Below are 12,095 nucleotides of genomic sequence, written 5' to 3'. Positions count from 1 at the left end.
ACACACCCAGTCGGATGAACTCTACCCATTACTGTGATGGACGTGGAGTATACTTTTTTTGTTAATAAATAACACCTTTTGGAAGTGTATAATGCGTCCACTCTCACTGATTGCTTTTAACTCATTGCATGGCTTAAGGTATGTGGAAAATAGTTGCACAGTTGGAGTCAGGCTTTTAGCTAGGATTTTTTGTACAGCACTTGATCGTTTTTAGGTAATATTACAATTACACTGATTTATTTATATGTTTAGTAATTTAATACATAATAACAGTGAGTGTAACTGAAACTAGGTAACAAGGTACAAAATTCAAGTAACAACTTTAACAAAAAGAAACAACTTTCTACACAACTTTAAAGTGTATGATGTATATTGTATTGTATTGAATTTAGATTAATTAAGACCACCACCTTAAAGGGGTAGTTCGGTATTTTGGACATAGGGCCTGATTCCCAAGTGAGCATTGGTATTCTATATCACTGGAGACAGTTTTCAACACATTTCATTCAGTCCTTCTAGTTGCAGAGTTCGCTCGTGCTAGGCTAGCGCACGGCAACGGGCAATGCTAGCCTGCTATTAAAAACAGTCTTACCCACTCCACAGTACACCCGAGGTAAATCAATTATAACGCCAGACTATAGATTTAAATGTCTGTGTTGATAGAATAATGTTAGAAATAAAACTAACCTTGCATCGCATGAATCATCGAGGGACTACTTTCTCAGCAGAAGCGGAATTCTACTATGCGCTGGTTAGGTTTGTAACCGAATCACGACAGAAGAACGTAAACAGAGAAGCGTGGGACAGAAGCGCAATTGAACAACTAGGCAACATGATGGTTCAGTGTGCTTTTAGAAATTGTAGAAATAAACGGTACAGATGGGCACCACAAAGTTTCCACCAATTTCCAGTGCGAGATCCAGAAAGGACTCAACTGTGGCTTGTTGCTGCTGGCTTGGACATCAAAACACCGGCTCGAACATGTATGGTTCGTTGGATACAACAAATTCCTCATAATCGTCTTCAAAAGCAGATGCATCGCTAACTCCTCCAAACGTGGGCGTATCTTGTTAATTGAATACGCTTATAGAATTCCTTCGTTCACTGTAGCCTACTCTGCGTTTGTAGCAATGACAGCGGCAGGTAACCTAGGTATCAGTCCGCCGCTGCCGTAGCCTACGTACAGGAATATAAACACTGCTGCTGAGACCCCGCAATTCCCTCAAAATGCAATGCAATGCAAGGTTGGTTTTATTTCTAACATTATTCTATAAACAGACATTTAGATTTATAGTCTGTCGTTATAATTGATTTACCTCGGGTGTACTGTGGAGTGGGTAAGACTGTTTTAATAGCAGGCTAGCATTGCCCGTTGACGTGCGCTAGCCTAGCACGAGCGAACTCTGCAACTAGAAGGACTGTATAAAATGTGTTGAAAACTGTCTCCAGTGATATAGAATACCAATGCTCACTTGGGAATCAGGCCCTATGTCCAAAATTCCGAACTACCCCTTTAACACACAAACTCTTGTTGAACTCATAAAGTAGTAGGTTCAGTGACGTGCGGTGAGACAGCTGTCTTCTGTAGCTTCTGCGAGCCCGTGAATCAATGTTTCGTTGGAATCATGATGTAATGTTGTTGTAGCGGGAATACAGCAATGCTATTTTCTAATTGGCAGGGCATATGTATGATTCTAGACTTCGCTAAGCACTGAAGCGACTGAAACAGTGAATTTTGATCACATTCAGCGAAGTTAACAGGTAAAACAGGAGAAAAACAGGGCGTCTTTAGGCCGTCCTGCCTAAAAGTAGGGCGTCCCATTTCTTCTTATTTTTTAGTAGACTATAGGGCAGACGCCCTGCTAGCTAAAAGCCTGGTTGGTGTAGACATTCGAGAGACCAAAAAGACTGAAAAGGTGTGTTATTGAATTTAGTGGGCCGGTCTGGTTCAAAATGCCCGGGCCGATTTTTTGTCCCAGTCCGCCCCTGAATGGAAGTATAAGTTACTAATCCCCTGATGATTCTCTATATAGCAATTATTATTTTAGATTAGTTTGCCCCTTTTTGACTTTATAAGAAAAGCACCTTGTATCTGCCTCTCTGAATGTTAAAACAAATCATAATTACCACTGTTTTTTTTAATATATTTCTGTTTCTGAAACGAGAATGAAATGCCCAATATACTCACAGACCCATCAGCTGGTGTACCCAGGGAAGTCACAAGGTGTTAGGAAGCAAAGGAGTCTGAGTCTGACATGACCCCACATGGTATCATGGACCTATTATGTGTGGGTGCAATAAATGAGACAGATATGATGGTGCCATCCCCATGTCAGGTTTAAAAAACAAGTAATACTGAAACTGAATCTCAAACTTGATCCTGAAATGTATTTAATATGAAATATTGTACAGGGAGAGGGCTGTGGCCGCAATCGATGGAGGAGTCAGTCAGGTGTGCAGGAAGACAACAGGAGTATGATGGACAGGGATCTGACATGGACAAGGATTTTTTTTATTTAAACATTTAGAGGAAATCAGGCCTAATGTAGGCCTATGTAAATAAGATTAAAGATTTCTAGGTTAGTATAAATGATAACTGTAAATGGCAGGTGTACATTGCTTTTGATGGAGCCATAATGTTGTATTAATAAAATTAATAATAAAATGCATTTTATTGATGGACCCCTTTCAGGCCACTTAAGCACACCTTACTTGTATAATTAATAAAAGATTAAAGACACTTGGGTGGAGCGTGTTTGTCACTTTTGTGAAAGAGCTGGAGTAACTGAATAAGATGCAGCTGGGCAGGGCGCTGAGAGGTGATGCATGAGGCATGATGGTGGCACGGCAGACAAGTAGAGGAGCATGATGGACTGGGATCTGATGAGGAAACAAAAAAGATTTTTTAACTTATGATCAAATATACTCAGAAGTTTCCAGTTTCTGCAAACAGAAGAGAAGGGGTTTAATTAAGGCTTTGTATCATTAATAAGATAGACTGCGACAAACAATCACTAACAAACAAAAAAATATGAAAGGCCTGTCTTAGTTTAAAGCCCACTCACCACGTCAAGGTGCAGGCCAAGAGTGGGAACATAGAACAAATACTCGCATCACAAACTCAGACAGTCACAACATGAAAAAAAAACAAATACATGAAACATGCATATAGACTCACATCACAAACTCAAGACTGTCACAACATGAAAAAAACATATCAATACATGAAACATGCAGATAAACACAGACTAGACCATAGACCAACATCACAAACTCAGACAGTCACAACATGTAAAAAAATATTTAAATGCATGAAACATGTACATAAATACGAGACCATAAGATTTTTGTGTTTCTCTTGTTTTATCTTAAAAACAAAATACACATAACATTAAGAAAAGAAGGGAAGAAAATAAAAGCAATAATAGATAAAGCTAAACTCAGTTAGTGATGGGCATACATTTAAATGTACAAAAATTACAGAGGTCACTGATCGGATGTGCCGTTCAGAAAGAAATGCACCATTAAACTATGCCTTGTGCTCCGTTATGCAAGCTCCAAGTCTACAATTGAACAATGTCTTTTTTGCAGTTTTGAGTGCTTTGTGCCAACTTGTGCTCCGTCATGCAAGCTCCAAGTGCCACACTGCTTAAGAAACAGATTCCTTCCAACTAACTTACGAAAAATGCAATCAATAACTTATGTACAAATAAATGGTTACATTTCAACCAGCAACGAAGTTGGAGTGGCCTACAAACATAAATAATTGTAATAAGCCAACATTGTTAACCGTTGTATAGCTAAACAAGCAAATGAAAAATTAAATACAAACGCTACTGAAATGTTAAATAGACTATTAGCAATTAGGGATGTCCGATATTGGCTTTTTTGCCGATATCCGATATGCGATATTGTCCAACTCTAAATTTTCGATTCCGATATCAGCCGATACCGATGTCGATATTTGGGTTATTTTTCCTCAAACCTAATTTAGGTAACATTACATATCTCCTGTTGTGGAATTAACACAACATGCTTAATGTTATTGTGATGCCCCACTGGATGCATTCTTGAATGCAACAAGGCTTTCCAAATGTTAACATTGTCTGTGCAAAATAAGAAAAATACTTCAACTTAATTTAAGGGAAAAGTGCCATGTTTATTTTTATTTTTTTAATGGTCTCAGACAACAGTTTGGATTACACTCTCCCTGAGATAATCTTGACAATGCCCACAACAAATAGGGCAAACTTGACTTCACAAATGATAAAACATTGTACCTGAACAACTATGTGCAACATAGCAGTATGTTTCTTTAACTAAAACTCAATAACCTTAATTGAATAAATGCACAAATATGAGTCAATTACAATGTGCACTGTACTGCACAATTTTGAAAACATTTATTTGAGCTATAAATAAATAATAATAAATAATATATGTATATATTTTATCGGTTTTAAGGCAAAAAAAATCTGATACCGATATTGACCGATATTACATTTTTATGCTAATATCGGGCCGATAATATCGGTGGGCCGATAATATCGGACATCTCTATTAGCAATAATATAAAATGATACCGTAATGCACCTGGATCTTTTGAATAAATGGATAAATATATGGTGAATCACAACGATCGCAAGCAGAGGACCGTGAGAGTTATTGAGCAGCAGCTGAACCAGTCTAAAAATCTGACACGTTAACCGAGCACTGAACTAGGCCCTCTCGGATGCCAGGTCAAAACAACATTTGTTTTACTAAGACTCCTTTCAGCTGCACACCCCTCTTTCTCCAGCAAAAAAATAATGAGAGAAAACGGCTAATAAAACGCTTGAGGTGGCGTTTTGAAAAGAAAAAAACGTAAATTTTTTTAGGACATGGCAAGAAGATAATTATGAGCCTTTGATTGATGTCCAGACATTTTTTGCGGAGGCACATTCCTGTTCCCCACTTGTAGTGGAGTGAACGGAGATATCTACTTCTGGGCTCTATGAATCGACCCGTCCACAGCCCGCTTAAACAGCTGCAATACCAGGCTTGGCCGCTGAGCACTGGTGGATTGCGGAAGTAAGGGTCCATCTGCAGGCTTGGGCGTTTCTGTCATGACACAAGAACGCCCTTTAGGCGTTCCTGGTAGCGTTTCATCGACCAATCAAGAGGTGTTTCGAAAGGCATAATGGATTTCGCAAGGCATACTGCGAAGCACAGTCGCAAGGCATAGGCCTACTATGCTTTCCTTCCTTAATGGCAATTTTACCTCTCATTAGATTTAGCAATCATGTGCCGTGTTCCAATATCCATACTATCCGTACTTACTAGCCTTAGTTTTAGTACTTGGGTACTTACTCAAAACGGTCAAATCGCGAAGTGTGTGGCGATGTAGCCTACACTTTTCATACTCAACGGCAGCCATCTTATCTACGTAGCGGAAGAGGGCAGGGCCAGGCTGAGCCAACGTCGGGGCATTTTCCACATAGCCTAATTTAATAGAGTCATTTTGTAGTTTTTATAGCTTTTTATAGCTGCTAGGCGTAAAGAGTTCACCGTTCAAAGCGGGATGTTTATTGCGGGGGGTGGAGCCGCAGCGGCAGCCGTGATCGTAATTTCCGGTAAGTGCGCCACGGAGTATTCGATTTGGAACAACACTGACATCTGAAAATTAGCGCACTTAGTGAGTGTGGATAGTGTACTTCGTTGAAGTGTACTGATGGAAGTATGGATATTGGAACACGGCAATGGAGCCCCCACTTGGCTAACGTTAGTTCTATGCTACCCATACTTACTACTAGATCTTATTTTGAAACTTCTGTTTGAGAAAATCTAACTAGCGAATGTTCCGGATGTTGACAGCCGTGCGAAGAAGAAGGGGTTCGGTGTCATTGACCGGTAAAAAATGAGGAGGACCGAAAATTCTAAGGGCCCTATCTTGCATCCGGCGCAAGTGACTTAGTCACTGGCGCATGTGTCGTTGCTAGTTTACAACTGGCGCAGAGCGTTCTTTTCCCACCAGCGCCACTCGCCGGTAAATTAGGGATTGATCATGCGCCCCAAGGGGCGGTTCGGCGGAAGGAGGAGGCGTGTTCTGGCGCAAACGCTATTTTGCCGTTGCTGAATACCATTGCGCTACTGACCAGGAAATACCTGGTTTAAAGTCAGTGGCGCGTTGTTCAGATGCTATTTTAAGGGCGGATGCATACATGCGCATGCGATGCATACGGATTGCTTGTGCACCTCGCGCATACACTTTGCTTCTCTGATCTACCTCGCCGCACATTCTTGGGAAATTATTTGGGAAAGAACAGCTGATGCAGCGGTAATAAGTTGTACTTTTAAATCAATGCATCTGCAAACACCGTACAGCAAAAACATATTTTCTTGACACAGATATCGTGTAGGCCTACATGCCCATAACTTTTAGGATTGATGAGTATTTGATCGTGAAAAACATTGTTTTACCGCGAGTGAGTGTTAAAAAGAATGAATGAATGCGGGCGCGCGTGTGTGCTCTGTTTAAACACACGCAAACTAAACACGTAACGCATAATACAATCAATGGCAATGTCTATTACCGCGGGGACACATGCATATTAGGATAGCATACAATACTGATAAGAAACAATGTTTATAATGTATTGCGTATATCATTAAATAGAACCACAGTTACCGCATATCATATCATATACGTTTTCTTTGGCGAAATTTATTTGAAGACTCAGTATTTCTGAAGTTGTGGAAGAAAACCCCTTATTCCATGTGTGAATTAGGCCATATTATTTGGCAATAAACTGAGCCATTTGCAGTTTGAAATTCATGTGCATCTGTCTCATTGGAGACTGCAGACGCGCTGTCAAAATATCAACTCGTCCGATTCAAATGCGCTCATGGCTCTTAAAGGGGATGGGAGCTGGCACTCTCATTGGTTTGTTGGACGTTACGCCCAAACCACACCTACGGGTAATTAGGCTGCTTCAGACCAACCCTTTTGACACTTGCGCCGCGACGCAAGTGTCATTTATCCGCCTGTAAAATAGCGATAGCGCCGTAGAACCGCCCACAAAGCTACTTGCGCTTTGCGCTTCCCACTTGCGTTTCAGACCGTTAAAATAGGGCCCTAAATGTCCCCGGTCAGAATGACCATTGGAAATAATTCTCAGCCAGGTAGGTTTTTCCCGCTCTATTGGGCTACTTTTAATCAGGCACCGGTTCGCTATTCTCTTAAACACACGCACACACACACACACACACACACACATACACACACACACACACACACACACACACACACACACACACACACACACACACACACACACACACACACACACACACACACACGAACACACACCAGCAGTTGATACATGAGCTTCAAGTTTCCAGAATTGTGTGCATAGTTAATTTTTTTGTGTATATATGATCGAGAAAATCTTCAATTAGAGTGGATTTAAAATATAATTTAGAAAATGATATTAATTGTGAGTTTACTCACCAATACTATGCGATTAATCAAGATAATATTTTTTCATCGTGTGACAGCCCTTCAAACAATAAAAAAATATGTTTAATTTTAACTTAACAACTACCTATGCAGTGTTTACCTTAAAAACATGCACATGGGTAAGCCTACAAAACTAATATTGACAGGATAAGTGTGTTTGTGTTGAGCACCACGTGGTGGTCAGCTATGTGAGGCCATGGGTGAAGAGGTGCCTGGCAGTAGTAAAACACAACCCCTCTGTCCAGCCTTGACAGAGTTTGATACGCTGTGCATCAGAAAGGCTTTCATCTATAATCAGCACTGTGGAAAGCAATTTAAGTATTTTTCTTCAAGCTTTTATTCGCCTGACAATTCAAAGACCTTGAGAGCGTGTTGCGTAAAATGTAACGTTTTGAAAAGGAAGACAAAAAAGGATGAAAAGCACACACGATCCGACAAGAGACCGATGACAGTTATAGAGACAAAAGAGAGATGTAAACTATCTGGAAACTTGCTTTCAGTTATGTGTGTTATCAGGCATCTATAGAGAGAGATAGTGAGAGGGGGGGGGGTCCAGTAGAGTAGGGTATAGACACTTTCTTTCCACGCAGAGGAGCAATGCCTCTGCACTCCATGCACTCGTGCGCACACACACACACACACACACACACACACACACACACACACACACACACACACACACACACACACACACACACACACACACACACACACACACATATCCACAGCTGGTCTGGCCAGCAGACATGAGCAGCATTATGCCACATCCTACCGGAGTTGCGACCGGTCGGGCTACAGCGCGTCTCGGAAGAGACGGTGGAAGTAAGGCGGCTCACTCCATTGAGCTCTGAAACACACCACTCTACACTACTTCTGTTTCTATTCCTGATGGTTTGCAGTATTCCGATCGAGGGATTTTCATGCAGAGGGTCGCCTATCTAAACGACGCCAATCAGGAAGAGATCAAGCGGTGGAAGACATCGGAAGACATTGGTGTTTCACACACTCCGGGAGGCAGAGAGACGCACACTCCGGGAGGAGGAGAGAAACACTCTCCGGGAGGAGGAGAGACACACACTCCGGGAGGAAGAGAGGCACACAGAGATAAAGAGACCTGAGAGGAGTGAGGCGGACCCTGGATGCTCAGCCTCTCTCCCGCCAGCAGACTCATCTACCTCCGGTCCTCCTGTCCCCCTCGGCTATCTAGAGAACACTTTTCTTCTCGGTCCTTTTTTCTTGTTGTCTCGACCGTCCATCTTCATCTCTCCTTTCTCTTTGGACTTGCTTTCTATGTATTTGAGGGGAGGACGGGTCGACCACATTTGGACCACTAGCTAGCCCTGAGCCACCGGGACAGCACACACCAGCTCGGATCTGTGTTGAAAACACACACCAGCCCGGGTCTGTGGTGACCACCCCCCGCATGGAGCCGTCGGGATGGCCTGCAGCACGTGCTACTACCTGGTGATCAGCTCCACTCACCTGAGCAACGGACACTTCCGCCGCGTCAAGGGGGTCTTCCGCGGACCCCTGTGCCCCACCGCGACCAGCGACTCACCGGTAGGCTACAGCCGGCGTGTGAGTGTGTGTGTGTGTGTGTGTGTGTGTGTGTGTGTGTGTGTGTGTGTGTGTGTGTGTGTGTGTGTGTGTGTGTGTGTGTGTGTGTGTGTGTGTGTGTGTGTGTGTTTGCTGTGTGTTTGTGTGTGAGAGCGGGCGCTGTTTAAATCAATATTTCAACCAACTTATATTATGTATATATATTCCTAAAACACACAACTCATTACGACTGCAGCGCAAGGCTCGCGTCCCTGGCAGGTTATAATTATTAGCAGAAAACCCTATGGTGCGATATGCTCTCCGCTCCATCCATTCATAACCTCATGGAATGTGCTCCATTATGTGGGCCTAATAAGCTCCTTTAGGTGACCATGCTCCTCGCTTTACGCCTTCAGGCCGACTGTCAAGAGCACAGGGCGTGTTTACCCACTAACATTTGGGGCCCTATCTTGCATCCGGCGCAATTGACTTAATCACTGGCGCATGGGTCGTTGCTAGTCTGCAACTGGCGCAGAGCGTTCTTTTGCCTCCTGCGCCACGCGTCGGTAAATTAGGGAATGATCTTGCGCCCCAAAGGGCGGCTCGGCGAAAGGACGAGGCGTGTTCTGGCGCAAACGTTCCCTGGTGCTATCTTGCCGTTTCAGAAACCACTTGCGCCACAAACCAGAAAATACTGGTATAAAGTCAGTGGCGCGTTGTTCAGATGCTATTTTAAGGGCGCATGCATAATGTTGCTTGTGCACCTCGCGCATACACTTTGCTTCTCTCATCTGCCTAGCCACACATTCTTGGTAAATTATTTGGGAAAGAACAGCTGAACAGTGGTAATAAGTTGTACTTTTAAATCAATGCATCTCCAAACACCGTACAGAAAACACATATTTTCTTGACACAGACATCGCGTACATGCCCATAACTTTTAGGATTGATTATTTGAGTATTTGATCGTGAGAAAACATTGTTTTACCGCTAGTGATTGTTAAAAAGAATGAATGAATGCGGGCGCGCGTGTGTGTAGGCCTATGTGTAACACACACGCGGCGCGCGTGTGCGTCCATCTGTTTAAACACATGCAAACTAAACACGTAACGCATAATAGCCCATGATGGCAATGTATATTAACGGGGGGACACATGCATATTAGGAACACAAGTTGATAACGATAATGCATACAATACTGATAAGAAACGATGTTTATAATGTATCGCGTAGGCCTATATCATTAAATAGAACCACAGTTACCGCATATCATATGTTATAGCCTATACGTTTTCTTTGCCGAAATTTATTTGAGGACTCAGTATTTCTGAAGTTGTCGAAGAAAACCTTATTCCCTGTGTGAATTAGGCCATATTATTTGGCCATAAACTTAGCCATTTGAAGTTTGGAATTCATGTGCATCTGTCTCATCAGAGACTGCAGACGCGCTGTCAAAATATCAACTCGTCAGAAATGCGCTCATGGCTCTTAAAGGGGATGGGAGCTGGCACTCTCATTGGTTTATTGCACGTTACGCCCAAACCACACCTACGGGTAATGAGGCTACTTCAGACCAACCCTTTTTAGATATGCGCCGGGCGCAAGAGTAATTTTTCGCGCCGGTAAACCAGCGACATCGCCGTAAAACCGCCCACAAAGCTACTTGCGCTTGGCGCTTCCCACTTGCGTTTCAGACCGTTAAAATAGGGCCCGTGGTGTCATAATCTACATAAATACATGACACGTTGAATGGCAAATGAGAAAAGTACGAGGAGCACTGCATTGCTACTGAGATAATGCTTTGCTTATGAAGATTAAAACACAAAGAGATCATACCAGAGGAGAATTAAAGGATTATGTAGACCAATAATATTATTGTATTAATTTATATGTGTAGGACATGTTTATGCATGTATCATACATCCATAAACTTGTGCTACACATATACATTCATACTTACATTCATACATGATGTATGAATGTAAGTATGAATGTATGTATGTATGTATGTATGTATGTATGTATGTATGTATGTATGTATGTATGTATGTATGTATGCATGTATGCATGTATGCATCTATCTATCTATCTATCTATCTATCTATCTATCTATCTATCTATCTATCTATCTATCTATCTATCTATCTATCCATCCAATCATCCACCCATCCATCCATCCATCTCTCTCGTTCTATCTATTAGAGGAGTACTGGGATGTCTTTATCTGTACCTTTCTGTCTCTGCATCTGTATTTGGATAGAAACCCTGTTTACAGTAAATAAGTATAGCAACATATCCCTCAATTTAAGAAACCCTTTTTAATTCCAGGAGAGAGCCTAAGGCCCAATCCCATTTCTAGCCCTTACCCCTTCCCCTTACCCCTTCCCCTTACCCCTCCCCCTTACCCCTTCCCCTTGCCCCTCAATACAGAGGGGTAAAACGTTCCCCTAAGAAATGGGACGCCCCTCCATTATGTGGCTTCATCGTCGCTGACTGCTATGTCAACAGAAGCCACGAGTAGGCATGTTTCAGATCAAGCATACGTTGCATTGCGTTGCCTCACATAACATAATGAATTAGTGGATAAAAACGTCAGAAATGCTGGCGTTAACTTCCCTATGTGATGCGACGCGTCACATGGCTTTAAAAACTCGCTGGATCTCCATTGTAACTCTGTCCGTCTGCTTTTCTGTGCATATGCTCTTTCAAATAAATGCAGACATAAGACACTCCCCTCAACATATCAAAACATTGCCATAGGATAGGATAGGATTTTATTTGTTGTCATTGCACATACACACAGGTACACACAGGTACACACAGGTGCACACAGGTGCAACGCCAAACCACTCCCCAGGGAAACAAAAGGCATGCCATAGGGAACAACGAAACCAACTTACTTAGGAACCAATATTTGGTGGAGTTCACATAAAAAAAGGTATGAACAATGATAAAAAATAAAACAAAATCAAATTAAACTTAGCTCTGCTACACACACACACACACACACACACACACACACACACACACACACACACACACACACACACACACACACACC

General features: G+C 42.3%; 1 protein-coding gene across 1 annotated transcript in view; it reads left to right on the top strand.

Annotated features, from left to right (window-relative positions):
* Window positions 1-8,125: 8,125 nt before the first annotated feature.
* LOC132459075 (G patch domain-containing protein 8-like) overlaps window positions 8,126-12,095 on the top strand; it is an 88,430-nt gene continuing 84,460 nt past the window's right edge. The window contains exon 1 of the mRNA XM_060053453.1: window positions 8,126-9,058. Coding sequence (XP_059909436.1) covers window positions 8,936-9,058 — 123 coding nt within the window. The 5' untranslated portion in view covers window positions 8,126-8,935. The remainder of the gene's footprint in view (window positions 9,059-12,095) is intronic.

Source organism: Gadus macrocephalus, chromosome 6, assembly GCF_031168955.1.
Source record: "Gadus macrocephalus chromosome 6, ASM3116895v1".
NCBI classification, from domain to species: Eukaryota; Metazoa; Chordata; class Actinopteri; order Gadiformes; family Gadidae; genus Gadus; species Gadus macrocephalus.
Note: the sequence above shows the minus strand (reverse complement) of the source record. Positions and strands in the feature narration are given on the sequence as shown.